The 15,660-nt window shown below is 34.1% G+C and overlaps 1 protein-coding gene across 1 annotated transcript in view; it reads right to left on the bottom strand.

The window, feature by feature from the left end:
* Nucleotides 1-15,660, bottom strand: part of acvr2ba (activin A receptor type 2Ba) — a 66,829-nt gene that overhangs the window by 6,016 nt on the left and 45,153 nt on the right. Inside the window, exons 2-10 of the mRNA XM_079862497.1 lie at nt 14,400-14,607; nt 8,202-8,308; nt 7,128-7,276; nt 6,770-6,913; nt 5,540-5,683; nt 4,774-4,922; nt 2,852-2,966; nt 1,969-2,107; nt 1,075-1,205 (exon numbers count right to left, since the gene is read on the bottom strand). Coding sequence (XP_079718623.1) covers nt 1,075-1,205; nt 1,969-2,107; nt 2,852-2,966; nt 4,774-4,922; nt 5,540-5,683; nt 6,770-6,913; nt 7,128-7,276; nt 8,202-8,308; nt 14,400-14,607 — 1,286 coding nt within the window. The remainder of the gene's footprint in view (nt 1-1,074; nt 1,206-1,968; nt 2,108-2,851; nt 2,967-4,773; nt 4,923-5,539; nt 5,684-6,769; nt 6,914-7,127; nt 7,277-8,201; nt 8,309-14,399; nt 14,608-15,660) is intronic.

The raw sequence follows: 15,660 nt of genomic DNA on the forward strand, positions 1-15,660 counted from the left end.
CACTCACAAACACACACACATACAAACACACAAACAGAAACACACACACACACACAACACAGGGGTGTTAACATCGCAGCACTGAGAACATAATAGAATTATTACACCTTTTGATAAACCTAATGCATGATTTTAGGTATGTTATATTTTTTTATGTGCGTTTACCCTGGATTTTAAAGTGAAGTTTATCTTTTTAGTTCTTTTCACTTTGTTGGTATTTATTTATTTTTGAAAGAATTATATGATAATTACTCTATGTATGGATGGATGGACACACACATATATATACATGGAGGGCCAAATTACTCAAATATTTCAACATTAGTTTAATTTCAAGTACATTACTAGACACATAATTACATTTGTAATAAAATTAGATAAATAAAAAGCACATTTATTAATTTGTTTGGTGATCTAATATTTAATTGAATGATTTTTAGGTTTTAATCAAAAATGTGCTTATGTATTTATCAATTTATTTAAATGACATATTAATAACAAATGTATTTAATTTAATTTCGAGTAGTTTGACCCTCCATGCACATACAGACACACACACACACACACACACACACACACACACACACACACACACACACACACACACAAAGAACTTTTATATATGCTTGTGTGTTCTACAGAGAGAAACAGCATGAACACACACACTCACACACACACACACACCAAATGCTTGTGTATTCCACAGAGAGAGAAACAGCATGAACACACACACTCACACACACTCACCGAATGCTTGTGTGTTCTCCAGAGAGAAACAGCATGAACACACACACACACTCACCGAATGCTTGTGTGTTCTCCAGAGAGAAACAGCATGAACACACACACACACACACACACACACACACACACACACACACTCACCGAATGCTTGTGTGTTCTCCAGAGAGAAACAGCATGAACACACACACACACTCACCGAATGCTTGTGTGTTCTCCAGAGAGAAACAGGATGAACACACACACTCACCGAATGCTTGTGTGTTCTCCAGAGAGAAACAGCATGAACACACACTCACACTCTCACACACACACACACACACACACACTCACCGAATGCTTGAGCCAGCAGTCTTTAAACGCCGGCCGCATCTTTTTATGCACCACCGCATCCTGAAGATCCTCCAGCGACGGATGCTGGCCGATCTCCTCCTCAAACGGCAGCATGTACTCGTCTACAGGACCTGAAGGAGCACACCCACATGATATACAGTCAAACCTACACTTATTCAGACACCGTCAACATTTCTCACATTATCACAGTTTATTCGCTATAGTTTAAAAAATGGCACTAAAATATGAGCAGAACTCAGTTGATATTTGACTGGTTTTGTCCGTCCTTCTGTTAGACTGTCTCACACATGAATTATGTTGAATATCTGTCAGCTGTTAAATTTAACTACACTATTAGATAATACCAGTTTAGCTCAACCAATCACCAAGCAATGCTTCATTGTGTTCAGTCTGTGTGTAAAAAGAGCATTAGCAATTAAAGACAACACACTTCAGCAAAACATGATCAGCTCAAAGTGTCCCAATCATTTCTGGTCCCAAAATTTTTATAAATGTTACTGGTCGTCACTGTATGAAGAGTTTTTGGGTATAATATGTCACAGTTTACTTTATTTTGCTCTCCTCACTTACAGAAATGAACTATAGTGTCCTGAACCCACTAGTGAAAAAAAAAAAAGATATCTGGTGTCTGAATGATGTTTGGTTTGAACAGGAACAGGAACGTGCAAGAAAAAGCCAAGTCTTTAAAGTAGGCGGAGCTTAGAGGCTCAGAACCGACTCTGATTGGTCAGATGCGATGAGGTTACACTTTTTGACAGTGAACTTCGTCGTCATTGCTGGCAAGCAAGCAATTTTTAAAATAAATTTTTATAGATTTCTCTTATGTTACAGAATTTTAAGGCAAGATAGTTCAGTGTGTGTGAATGTTCTCACCATCAGAGGCTTTGCACCGGGACACCAGCTCCCACAGCACCAGCCCCATGGCGTACATGTCTATCCTCAGAAACGCATCCCGCTGGAAGTTAATCGCTCCCTCCAGAACCTCCGGCGCCATGTACCGCCGCGTGCCAACCTGAGGGATTCAAACACGATGAACTTCACAGAAGAAGCGGTTTCTGATTTTGTTTTTGGAGTCTCCTACGACAGGTTTACATGCATCCAAGGTCAAAAACACTTTCATTTTCTCATAATCTCCACTGCAACATCAGCTCTTTTCTCACAGCGTCTGAAACGGTTCGTTTGAAGATTCAGTCTCTCTAAACCCCGCCTCTCTGAGAGATACTCTGCTCTGATTGGTCAGGTGATCTGTTGTGATTGATCGACTGCTTACAGCTCATGTCAGAAAGCAAACGCTCATGATCATATCTGAGTCTCAGCTCTTGATCTCAGTGATACAAACAGTGACGATGGCGTGGGTTTTACCGTATCAATCTCATCAAAGTGGATTTGCTTTGTCAGCAGAAAACAGCGTCTTCTCCACACGAACAACACGAACCAAACTCTTCCAGTCTCAGATAAACTACAGTGTTTGAGGGGCAAAGAGACGCTGTTCGCCGGCAGCCAATCAAAACCATAGACCGGCATTATGCAAATTAGTTTCAAACCTACTTGGTTCGAACAGGAAGACTGGAATTAGACGACTCGCTTCAGGCAGTTCAGAATCGAGTCTTAGCTTTGGGAGACGATAACTTTATCTTTGAGACTTTGCAGACCTTTAACCTTCACAAACAGATTTATTACACACTACATGAAAGACAATATCCCAAAAAAGCATAATAGGGACGACTCTATACTCCTATAAGCAGAAGCGTCTCACCTGACCGTGTGTGTCTCCCGGTGGTTTACCGGGCTCAAACCGAACCGCTAACCCAAAGTCCCCGACGACAGCGGTGAGATCGGTCTTCAGCATCACATTCTTACTCTTGAAGTCTCTGTGGAAGATGGCTGGATTATAATGAGCTGTTTAAGATCAGAATCTTTATTGTCATTGTATGCACACAGTAGTACACATCAACGAAATGGAGCTAAAAAAAAATTTTGCATAAAACAATAAGTAATGATAAATAACTAGTAGAATAAAATAAACAATATAAATATATTTTTAAAGGAACACGCCGACTTTTTGGGACTTTAGCTTATTCACTGTATCCCCCAGAGTTAGATAAATCCACACACACCCTCTTCATCTCCGTGCGTGCCGTAACTCTGTCTGACGCACCCACCGCTAGCCTAGCTTAGCACAAAGACTGGAGGTAAATGGCTCCAGCTAGCATACGGCTCCCAATAAGTGACACCAACATTTTCCTATTTACATGTTGTGATTTGTATAGTCACAGCGTGTACAAATAACAAGGTCACATGAGACACAGCCATCTTCTAACCGTATACATACTGGGAACTATATTCTCAGAAGGCGAAGCACTACTTGGGCGGAGTGATTTACTCACAGCACCTGAGAAGCCAGTGGTGAGGAGCAGAGAGTTCCTCAGAGTCGGAGTAAATCACTCCGCCCAAGTAGTGCTTCGCCTTCTGAGAATATAGTTCTCAGTATGTATACGGTTAGAAGATGGCTGTGTCTCATGTGACCTTGTTATTTGTACACGCTGTGACTATACAAATCACAACATGTAAATAGGAAAATGCTGGCGTTATTTAGTCACTTATTGGGAGCAGTATGCTAGCTGGAGCCATTTACCTCCAGTCTTTGTGCTAAGCTAGGCTAGCGGTGTGTGCGTCAGACAGAGTTACGGCACGCACGGAGATGAGAAGGGTGTGTATGGACTTATCTAACTCTGGGGGATACAGTGAATAAGATAAAGTCCCAAAAAGTCGGCGTGTTCCTTTAAACTATACACAATATAAACAGTAGTGCAACCACAGTATAGTGTTGTATTAAAGTGAGGTAGTGCAAGAGTACTTTAAAAACCTCATCAGTATTACAGGAACGTGCATGACCGTAAACACTGTTCATAGTAAAACTATGTAAAGTAAACTTGTCAGATCTGCTAATTCTGGACTATTGCAAGTTCCCAGGACAAGACTAAACAATAGAGGTGATCAAGCCTTTTCGGTCATCGGCCCTAAACTATGGAATAGTCTCCCGGTTCATATCAGAACTGCCCCGACTTTATCTACTTTTAAGTCTACTCTTAAGACTCATTTATTTTATTTGGCATTTAATATATCTTGACTTGCTGTTTTATGACTTAACTTTCGTGTGTTACACCTATTTTACAGCTTGTGTTTTATTTTTAGATTATTATCATTACTATTTTTTACTATTACTATGTTTTTTTTTTTGTTTTTTTTTTGTACAGCACTTTGGTCAACTTCGGTTGTTTTTAAATTGTGCTTTATAAATAAACATTGTATTGTATTGTAAAACAGTATATAACAGTATTTGAATGATTGTTTGTGTCTTCTTCATTCAGATTCAGATTGTTTTATTTAGTGCCATGTCAGCATTCAACGCTATTTTCATGGCAAAAATTTGATTACAACAATACAAATATCATATAAATACAATAAAAACCAAACAAACAAAAAAAGCAAGTCATATTATACAAGATTTTTTAAATTAACATCTGATTAAAAAAAATCCAAAACCTTTTCAGGCATAATCTTACTAAATAAGTCCTTAGGTAACTTCATAAAAGAGCATTCTACCTGTATTGAGTCCAGGACAATCTAATGAAACATGTTTGTGTGTTCTCCATAAGATCTGGGAGTTAAACTCACCTGTGTGCGATCGCAGGTTTAGGCCCTTCTCCTTTAAACCGCGTGACGTCCTCGTGAAGGTACGCCAGACCACAGGCCATCGTTCCTGCGATGTGACACAGATCGTTCCAGCTCAGCGCGTTCCCCTTCAGATAGTCCGTCAGCGAACCCTGGCCACAACAGAACACATCCAAATGCTCAATACTGGCACTAATGCCAAAAATATGACGTGCAATATTGTAACACAGTGAAGTAATAATCTTTAATATTTGGTTTAAGGTCCTTGCACACTGAGTCCGAAATTTTCGTGTGCGTTTTTTTCATATTCAGTGTGTAAACGTGATTGACACAACATGAGGTCGTATTTATTTTTTAACGTGCGGAAAGTTCGGACTATGAGAACTTTATCATACAATTTTGCCATATTAATATTAGCATCTGCTCAGTTTGGGCTTCTGAATATAATTGAGCTATTTTTCCTTCAAATTCTCATTATATCTTACTATATGAGCCATAAAAGCCTGATGTATCAAATATGATACTCATATACTCAACAAAAAAAAAAACACACACATGCAAACTTTTTTTTTTTTTTTTTTTTTTGTCTAAAGGTTCAATAAACTGTTTAATTAAAAAAAATAAAAAAAATAATTTGTCAAACTTTACAGGGTTAGGTTTGTCAATGACTGCATGCATTATAGTTTCTAATGGCTCAGATGGTGCTTTCTGGTGTGTTTATACCCTGCATATATTTCTGTGTAAAGTGTCATGACCTTTGACCCCTCACCCTCTCGTGGAACTCTGTGATGAGCCAGAACTCCGTCTCCAGGTTGCTTCCACGTTTCTCCGCAGCGATGTAGCGCAGGAGGTTGTCGTGCTTCATGCCCGGCGTAGAGAAGATATCCCACTCGTTCTGCCACGACTGCTTGTCCTGTCGACACAGAGCACACGCATCGCACATCAGCTTTACTAACGTCATCACACAGCCGTCAGCACTGCTTTCCTGACACTTCAGCGCTGAAAATCTGCACAGCTACATATTTATAAATAAATAAATACATAAAAAATAGATATAAATAAGTTAATTAAAAATGCATCAATACATAAAATAAAAAAAAAATCATTAAAATAAATAAAACTAACACAGTTACCTTGCATCTATACAGTAGTATAAATAGGCAGCATTTTAAGTAAAAGCAAACAAAACTGATATGAACCTGAATGGTGAAAATCTTCACATTTACATAATTATTAATGAATGAATGAATGAATTAATTAATTAATAATTATACATTAATGAATTCATTAAAAATAAATAAAACCATAAAAAATACATAAAAATAAATAATAAAAAACGGTTAAAATGTAAAAAAGTTATAAATTATAAATTGCAAAAAATAAATAAATAAATGCATTTAAATATTAAATAAATGCATTTAAATATAAATTAATACAATCAAAACAAATAAACAAATAAAATGTTAAATAAATTCATAATTAAGTATGACAATTTTAAGATCTTTCCAGGGACAACGGATGAAAAGCCTTTTGGCTAATTCTGGTGCATTTGCAGCAATGCTAATTAATGTACACGGTCCCTGTCAAACAAACAAACAAACAAACAAATAAATAAATAAATAAAATTAATGAATTAATTAAAATAAAGAATAAAACCATGTATTAAAAAATTTATACAATCAATTAAAAATTATATAAATTAATGAAATAAATAAAAACATTAATAAATAAATCAAATCGCAGTTAATGCTTTTGGTGTCACTGTTCAGACTACATATTCATAACTAAATCCATAATAAAAATGATATATAAATCAATTCATTAAAAAAATAAATAAACATACCTAAAAATAACTAAATGCACTAAAATAAATGAACAGAAATGCCGTTAATGCATTTACTGTATCTGTTCAGCATTAACCTGAAACCTTCTGTGTCTCTTTCAAAGCCCAGTGAGCCAGCTTGCATTTATATAGGCAGAAGAGTAAATAAATCTGAACCTGAATGGGGAAAATCTTGACAGCTACATATTCGTTCATCATCTGTGCCTTCCACACGCATCCGAAGCGTCCTCTGGCTTTGACCTCCAGCAGCTGAAGAGGCTTCAGGCCCACCAGCGGTGAAGGAGGAGACGGGCCAGGGTCCTGCAGGACACATTACACACCGTCAACATCAGAGAACGTGTTCAACTAAAGCTCACACATGAACAAGGGCATCAAACAGTGCGGTCAAAAGCAGCACTAGGTGGCGGCAGAGAACGGGAAACGGCACTTGACACTGAAATGAACTGAAGCTGTTGAAGAGGTTTGGAACAGGTGTGAGAGATGCGAGTAACGCGGACGCTGAGACTGGACCCACCTCGTTGATGTCCACGTGTCCGTAGGGAGGCTTGCGGTGCCGGTACATCCAGAAGGCCAGCAGGAGAGCCGTGGAGAGCATGGTGACGGGCAGCAGAGAGTACACCAGCACGTTCAGCAGCGACGGGGGGGCGGGAGGAGGCTCGATCACTGACGGACACAGAGACACACGTTACACACGTTACACACGTTACACACGTTGCACACGTTGCACACGTTAGACTCTGAGCAGAGAGACTGACGAGTCAAAACATGTACATGAGGACCGGAGAAATGTATAAAAGAGATTAAAAAAATAATTAATAAATAAATAAATAAATAAATAAATAAAAAACTAATTAATATAAAAACATAACAGTGAATAAGCAAATAAATAATTAAAAATTAAAATAAATTCTCAAATTCTAAAAATACATGCATTAAAACATGAATTAATGAATAAATAACAATAAATAAATACAAAAATTATATAGAAATAATGATTAAAATAAATAAAATGATCACAAAAATCAATAAAAAAATTATAAATGAAATGTAAAAAATAAATGCATAAATAAATGCAAAAAATTTATAAATACATTAAAATAAATACATAAATTCTAAAAGAACAAATAATAATAAATACATGCATTAAATAAAACAAAAAATGTATAAATAAAAAATAAAATAAAAAGTTAAGTAAATAAATGCATAATACATAAAAATGAATAATAATTCATTCAAAATAAAGAATCAAATATACATTAAAAATAATTCTAAATAAATTCATAAATAAATGCATTATAATAAACAAATAAATAAAATGTAAAAAATAAATAAACAGAAGATAAATAAATAAATAAATAAATAAATAAATAAATAAATAAATAAATAACTGTTGTGCATTAACGATTACCCTCAGACACAACAAGTCTCTGTGTCTGAACAAATGCGTATTGAACGATGTCAGCATTGAGGATGTTTATAAGTATTGAATGATGTCAGCATTGAGGATGATTATGATAAGTATTGAATGATGTCAGCATTGAGGATGTTTATGACTCAGTGTTAAAGCAGAAGTGTGTGAGTCTCTCACCGGGTCCGCTGACGTCGGGCAGGTGTGTGAACCTCTCGTTGCAGAAGTTTCCTTCACAGCAGCAGAAGAACACCTGAGGGTTTTCCTCCGTGGCCACACACTCCTGTCTGTGATGACGAGACACACACCACACACTCGTGAGAGTCGGACACACACCAGAGCTCTCGCATCAGAACAACATTACATTCATGATCCTCTCCTCTGCAGTTTAACAGCTCATTATAAAGGCTAGAGGCTGAAGTTCTCCAGCGTTAATGAACAGGACTTCAAGCTCAAAACCTCCAGAAGCATCCAGACAATTAATCATTACTAGTATAATTATTTAAATAAATAAAATGAAAAAAGACTATAAATAAAATAAATTATTTAATATATACAATTATATATATATATATATATATATATATATATATATATCAAATATAAAAATAATAAGTAGAATATTTACCCAAAAAATACATTTTAAAAAAAATATTAAAATATTTTTTACATTTAAAGAAATATATTTATAATATTTGCTATGTTTCTCAATATTTTTATCTATTAAATGATAATAATAATATAATAATAATATAATAAAATAAACTATTTCATGTTATATAGAAATAGTAGGTATAATAGTACCGTTAGGTATATTTCCCCATTTATAATATATAAAATAATATAATATAATATAATATAAATATATAGATATAATATTTCCCCATTTACTCTAAAATGTTTTAATGACTTCGTGAAACGAAAAAAAAAGAAAAGAAAAAAAGTCATGATGTTTAATGGTCTCGAAATTAAATCTTAAAAGGTCCAAAAAGACCTTAATTTTCTTTATGCAAAATCATTTTTCTTGTGATTTTGGGATGAATATGAATGAAGAGGTTCACCAAGTGTTGCAGTTCAGCACAAAAACAACATTTAATTCACAAGGGTCAGAAAAGCTGAAGTGTTTCTGAAAGTAAACTGTGCTCCACAAAACACTGATGAGTTCTGCGGGGGAACGAAGCGCTTCATGCGTGTGGAGTCTGAGCCTTTGTTCCTGTGGACTCGCACTCATTGTGTTTCAGAGAGAAGCGCACTGACTTCTGCAGGAGCGAGAGAAAGAGAGAAAGAGCGAGAGCTGATACTGCTGATGGAGCGTTTGCTGTCGGATCATGAACTCCAGGCCGGAGCCAGACACACACTATATTACATCTCCATATTTTATGGGATTTACTCCATAATGATAACTAGACGATATTCTGCTGTGTGTTTATTGTGTTGTACGTTGGCAGGTTTAGGACTGACTCCTAAAGACTTTGCTATTCTTCATATTCTGTGTGTTGGTCAGTTCACAGCAGTGACACAAATCATCTTTTCCAATAAGTTTCAATATATTTTTACCTTTAATGGGCATTTTTACCTTTATAAAGTAATTTTTTCTAACCTAATTAAATGTATGCATCATCTTTTGCATCAAATTATTACATTTAATGAATAAATTCAGTTAGAATAGTAATGCACAATAGGGCTGTTGCCAATCAAAATGCTTTTACACATTAACATGACTGTTTAATGCAGATCAGAGGGACATGAATGTGTTTAACCTGCTGTTACACATGCAGAAATAATGTTTGGATGTTTTAAACATACAGATTGAATATTGATATCTGATTTAAAAAAATGAAAAGATACTTTAAATGTGAAATTAAAACCACCAATCGGTGGCAGCAAGTCACTATTAATGAGTGAGTCTTTGAATCATTCATTCAAATGATTCATTCAAACAGCTGATTCATTCAGGAACGAAGCATTTGACTGTCTTAATGAGTGAGTCATTGAATCATTTATTCAACCGATTCATTCAAACAGCTGATTCATTCAGGAACGAAGCATTTGACTGTCTTAATGAGTGAGTCATTGAATCATTCATTCAAACGACTTGTTCATTCAGTAATGAACCAACGCCGTGTGTCTCTCAGAGACGCAAAAATATCCTGTTTCTTTGTTTGGAACAATTTTCATTGGCGAAATAAAACAAAAACAGGCAATGTTGTGTCAAAAACATAAGTCACTTAACTTCTTATGAACTTCTTGTTTATTGAATGGAAATACATAAATGGAAAAGATTTGAAAAATCTTTATGCAACTTTCTGCATAATCAATGTTATTTATAAAGCTCTTTCAAAACTGCCAAAGTGCTTTAAGGAGAAACACATTGCATAAAAACCATGATAAAAAATGATTTACTGTAAATCATAATACCCAATGCCAATTAAAAAAAAAGTCTAAGCTTTTAAAAACAACAACTTTTTATATAACAACAGCTCAAAGTGACCGAGACTATCCTGCTCCAAAAAAATTATTATTATAAATTGAGTGTAAATAACTTATGAATTATTATACAACAGAAGCACTGAATGTTGCTCGGATCCCTGTATGGAAATGATCTCGGTTTCTTTCTGTTCTACTAAAGAAAGTGAGTCGTACAAGTCTGGAACTATTCTAGTAAATAATACATTATTAACAACAAATAATAATAATATTCCAAAAGTCCAATGTGAGCAAACCTCAAAACCACCTTTTCACCAATTCAGCAGTTTCACTTTGATCTGTTCCTCTAAACCCCGTTTATCCGCTGAAATGCAGGGAATCTGAAGCGTTTCCCTGGGCCGGTGTTTTAAAGCCAATCCTGTAGATTAGAGAACGCAGGATTGCTGCGGGAATCTTTAAGCGGCCGATACAGAGCGAATCACACACACGGTTCTGCTAATAAAGTGATGTTCTGGAGAGCGACGCGTCCATGACCTTCACACCGGAAAAGCCTCATCCAAAAGAACAGAAATGCCACACACAGAGATTTATCACATCAGATTGGGGTTTATAGCAATGCAAAAATTAATATTATATATATATATATATATATATATATATATATATATATATATATATATATATATATATATATATATATATATATATATATATATATATATATATTTATTTATTTATTTATATTTATTTATTTATTTATTTATTTATTTTTTAAATAAGATCACTAGCATCATCTTTTTGTGTAAGATAATTCAAGGGAACTTGAATGGCAGGCTGGGTGAATTTTTTTAATATTTTTTATTTTATTAAGTTTTAATAAACTCTAAGTGCCATCTGAAATTTTCTTCTAGAATGATCATTTTTATAAAGCTTGTATATTTAAGTTCAGTAATTTCACTTAAATGGCAATGAAAATTACCTATTAATTGTCATTTAAGTGAAATTACTGAACTTAAATATACAAGCTTTATAAAAATGATCATTCTAGAAGAAAATTTCAGATGGCACTTAGAGTTTATTAAAACATAATAAAATTCTTCATCAAAATATAACACACAAATAAGAAACAGGATATAAACAAAGGAATTCATATATCTCGCAAATATCCTTAAAGACTTCTAATACTTTTTGCTAATACATATATATTGGTTTCTCGTCCCTGCAAATTGCGTATACATATTAATTTTTAATTTCAAGCACTTTAAGAACTTAATAAAACATGCCGATAACTATTTTATTTATTATTAGAATTAAATAAGACATAAAATATACAACTATGTTATACATTATTAAATACATATGAAATAAAATATCTATTATTAATATAATTATATAAAATATACAACTTTATGTAAATATTATTACTAAATACATATAAATAATAATATGTTTTATTAATCAAATAAACAAATAAATAATCATCTAAAATTAATTATTTGTGTTCATTGAGAGGAAAACATAACTAGATTTTTAATTCACTTGCATTAAACATCTTAAATCTAAACATTTTAAATTAATTAATGGCCATAATGGTTGATTTGGTTGAAATGATTGATTGATTGATTGAATTGGTTGATTTGATTGAATGAATGAATGAATGAATGAATGAATGAATGAATGAATGGATTGATTGATTGAATGAATGAATGATTGATGAATGAATGGATTGATTGATTGATTGAATGATTGAATGAATGATTGAATGATTGATGAATGATTGATTGAATGAATGAATGAATGAATGAATGAATGTCAGTCTAACGACTGCTGTTCCTCAATATTTCTCCATTTGATCTAAAATATCAAAAACAGAGTAAAAATGTGTTAATCGAGTGGAAAACAACTAGACATTTAATTCTCTTGCATTAAAACATTTTAAATATTAGTAATGGCCAAATTAAGCTTTAAAATTACGACTTGTCACGTTTAACTAACTAAATAACTAAATGAATAAATGCAGATATTGATATCATATACTGTATATCAGTCTATTGGCAATATTTGCGGTTTCTCAATATTTCGCAGTTTGCTCTGAAATGTCTTAATCTATGCGGCATCTAAAAAAAAAAAAAAAAGGCAATAGATCTAAAAATGTGTGGAAAACATGCCTGGGTTTAAATTCACTTGCATTAAACATTTTAAATCTAATTATTTATACCATTATAAATGGTTTGGCTGAAATAATGACTGGTCAACTAGTGATTAAATCGATGTCAACATCCCTTTATTTCCATAAGCCTCATCAATATCAGCAGCGATCTGCTTCTGAAAGTCCTTCACGTTCAGGGACGCTGTAAGTAGGTCAGCGGTGAAATTAATTCAGGACAAACGGAGATAAGAAACATTAAATAATGAGCCTGAAAACATCCCCAGATTTCCTCCACCAATCTCTTCAGAGACTCATTGAGTTTCCTTCTTAGAAAGAAACAAACGCTCCGTTATATGATGATGTAAGACGGCTGCAAAACTTCCTCCGACTCCGAGACCTAATCCAATCTAAAGCACAACCTTTTCATTGCAATGCAAGAGCTGGAAATATAATATGATCTATCTCTCAACGGCACAATAAAACACAACCCTCCAAATCAATCTCACACAACTCGAAGGTCAAAACCCATTCTTCTCCTTTTACTAACTGAGCTGAATGCATGACATCTGAAAAATAATTCTGTGTCATAAACACCTGAAATGAAGACGATGAGCCGCTTCGGCTGGTGAAACCACTAAACGACCCTTAAACATGAAGCTTGCTTCGGTTACTCCGATCAGGGACGTACAAAACTACAGAATCAAACTAGTGCAAAATAACCAGTCAAACAGGACAAATCCAGGACTTTCTCACATTCCCTTCATCCTCAATAGAATATAAACAAAATATAATACACAAATAAGAAACAGGATATAAACAAAGGAATTCATATATCTCGCGAATATCATTAAAGACTTCTAATACTTTTTGCAATACATATATTTTGGTTTCTCGTCCCTGCAAATTGCGTATACATATTAATTTTTAATTTCAAGCACTTTAAGAAGTTAACAAAACATGCCGATAACTATTTTATTTATTATTAGAATTAAATAAGACATAAAATATACAACTATGTTATGTATACATTATTAAATACATATGAAATAAAAGATCTATTATTAATATATAATTATATAAAATTATATATAAAATTATATTATATGTAAATATTATTACTAAATACATATAAATAACAATATGTCTTAATAATAATAATAATAATAATAATAATAATAACTAATTACATAAAATATATTTAATATATTAGTGGTAGCATTAGTATTTTATTATTATTATTATTACTACTATACTACTACTAACAACAACAACAATAATAATAATAATAATAATAATAATAATAATAATAATAATAATAATAATAATAAAATATTTATTATTTATACACACACACATAAATAAATAATAATACTATAACAATAATAATGTTATTGTTTTTATTTTATTGTTATTGAATAATATATAATGTAAAACATTGTATAAAGCATTAAATACATTGAAAACAATAATAATAATAAAAATAATAATAAAATAAATAAAATATGAAATGCATGTAAATTAACAAAGATAACTATTACTATTATTATTTTGATATCATCACAATCACTTTCAGAACATTTTTTTTTCCAGCTGACGAATGATAAATTGACAGCCAATCAGAATCCATCTGGCAGATGACAAAACTGCAGCGTGCGTTTATAATAAACAAAGTTATCATCCGCTGATGTGGACACTAATATAGTTTAATAGTTATAGTTCTTGGTGTGTCCATGCCTTTATGAGTTCGATGTGTGTGTGTCAGATGACTGACCTGTCGTAGCAGTTTGTCTCTCATGACTGACCTGTCGTAGCAGTTGAAGTCATCTAACCAGCATCCCTTCTTCACCAGCTCGATGTTCCCGGAGTTGTTCCTCCAGGAGGCGTAACAGTGCGAGCGTTTGTCCTTCTCTCCCTCACATCTCTCCACACCACTGCGGTTCGTCTTCTCGATCTCCCAGTTAATGTTGAAGTACAAGCATTCGCGAGTCTCCACCTCTCCATGACTGGGTCCTGTTCAACAAGAGAACGACAGCGTTACAGTTACTGTTCAACACAAGAAAATGACAGCGTTACAGTTACTGTTCAACACAAGAGAACGACAGCGTAACAGTTACTGTTCAACACAAGAGAACGACAGCGTTACAGTTACTGTTCAACACAAGAGAACGATAGTGTTACAGTTACTGTTCAACACAAGAGAACGACAGCGTTACAGTTACTGTTCAACACAAGAGAACGACAGCGTTACAGTTACTGTTCAACACAAGAGAACGGCAGCGTTACAGTTACTGTTCAACACAAGAGAACAACAGCGTTACAGTTACTGTTCAACACAAGAGAATGACAGCGTTACAGTTACTGTTCAACACAAGAGAACGACAGCGTTACAGTTACTGTTCAACACAAGAGAACGACAGCGTTACAGTTACTGTTCAACACAAGAGAACGACAGCGTTACAGTTACTGTTCAACACAAGAGAACGACAGCGTTACAGTTACTGTTCAACACAAGAGAACGGCAGCGTTACAGTTACTGTTCAACACAAGAGAACGGCAGCGTTACAGTTACTGTTCAACACAAGAGAACAACAGCGTTACAGTTACTGTTCAACACAAGAGAACGACAGCGTTACAGTTACTGTTCAACACAAGAGAACGACAGCGTTACAGTTACTGTTCAACACAAGAGAACGACAGCGTTACAGTTACTGTTCAACACAAGAGAACGGCAGCGTTACAGTTACTGTTCAACACAAGAGAACAACAGCGTTACAGTTACTGTTCAACACAAGAGAATGACAGCGTTACAGTTACTGTTCAACACAAGAGAACGACAGCGTTACAGTTACTGTTCAACACAAGAGAACGACAGCGTTACAGTTACTGTTCAACACAAGAGAACGACAGCGTTACAGTTACTGTTCAACACAAGAGAACGACAGCGTTACAGTTACTGTTCAACACAAGAGAACGACAGCATTACAGTTACTGTTCAACACAAGAGAATGACAGCGTTACAGTTACTGTTCAACACAAGAGAACGACAGCGTTACAGTTACTGTT

The sequence above is a fragment of the Squalius cephalus genome (genome assembly GCF_949319135.1).
Source record: "Squalius cephalus genome assembly, chromosome: 25".
Taxonomy (NCBI): domain Eukaryota; kingdom Metazoa; phylum Chordata; class Actinopteri; order Cypriniformes; family Leuciscidae; genus Squalius; species Squalius cephalus.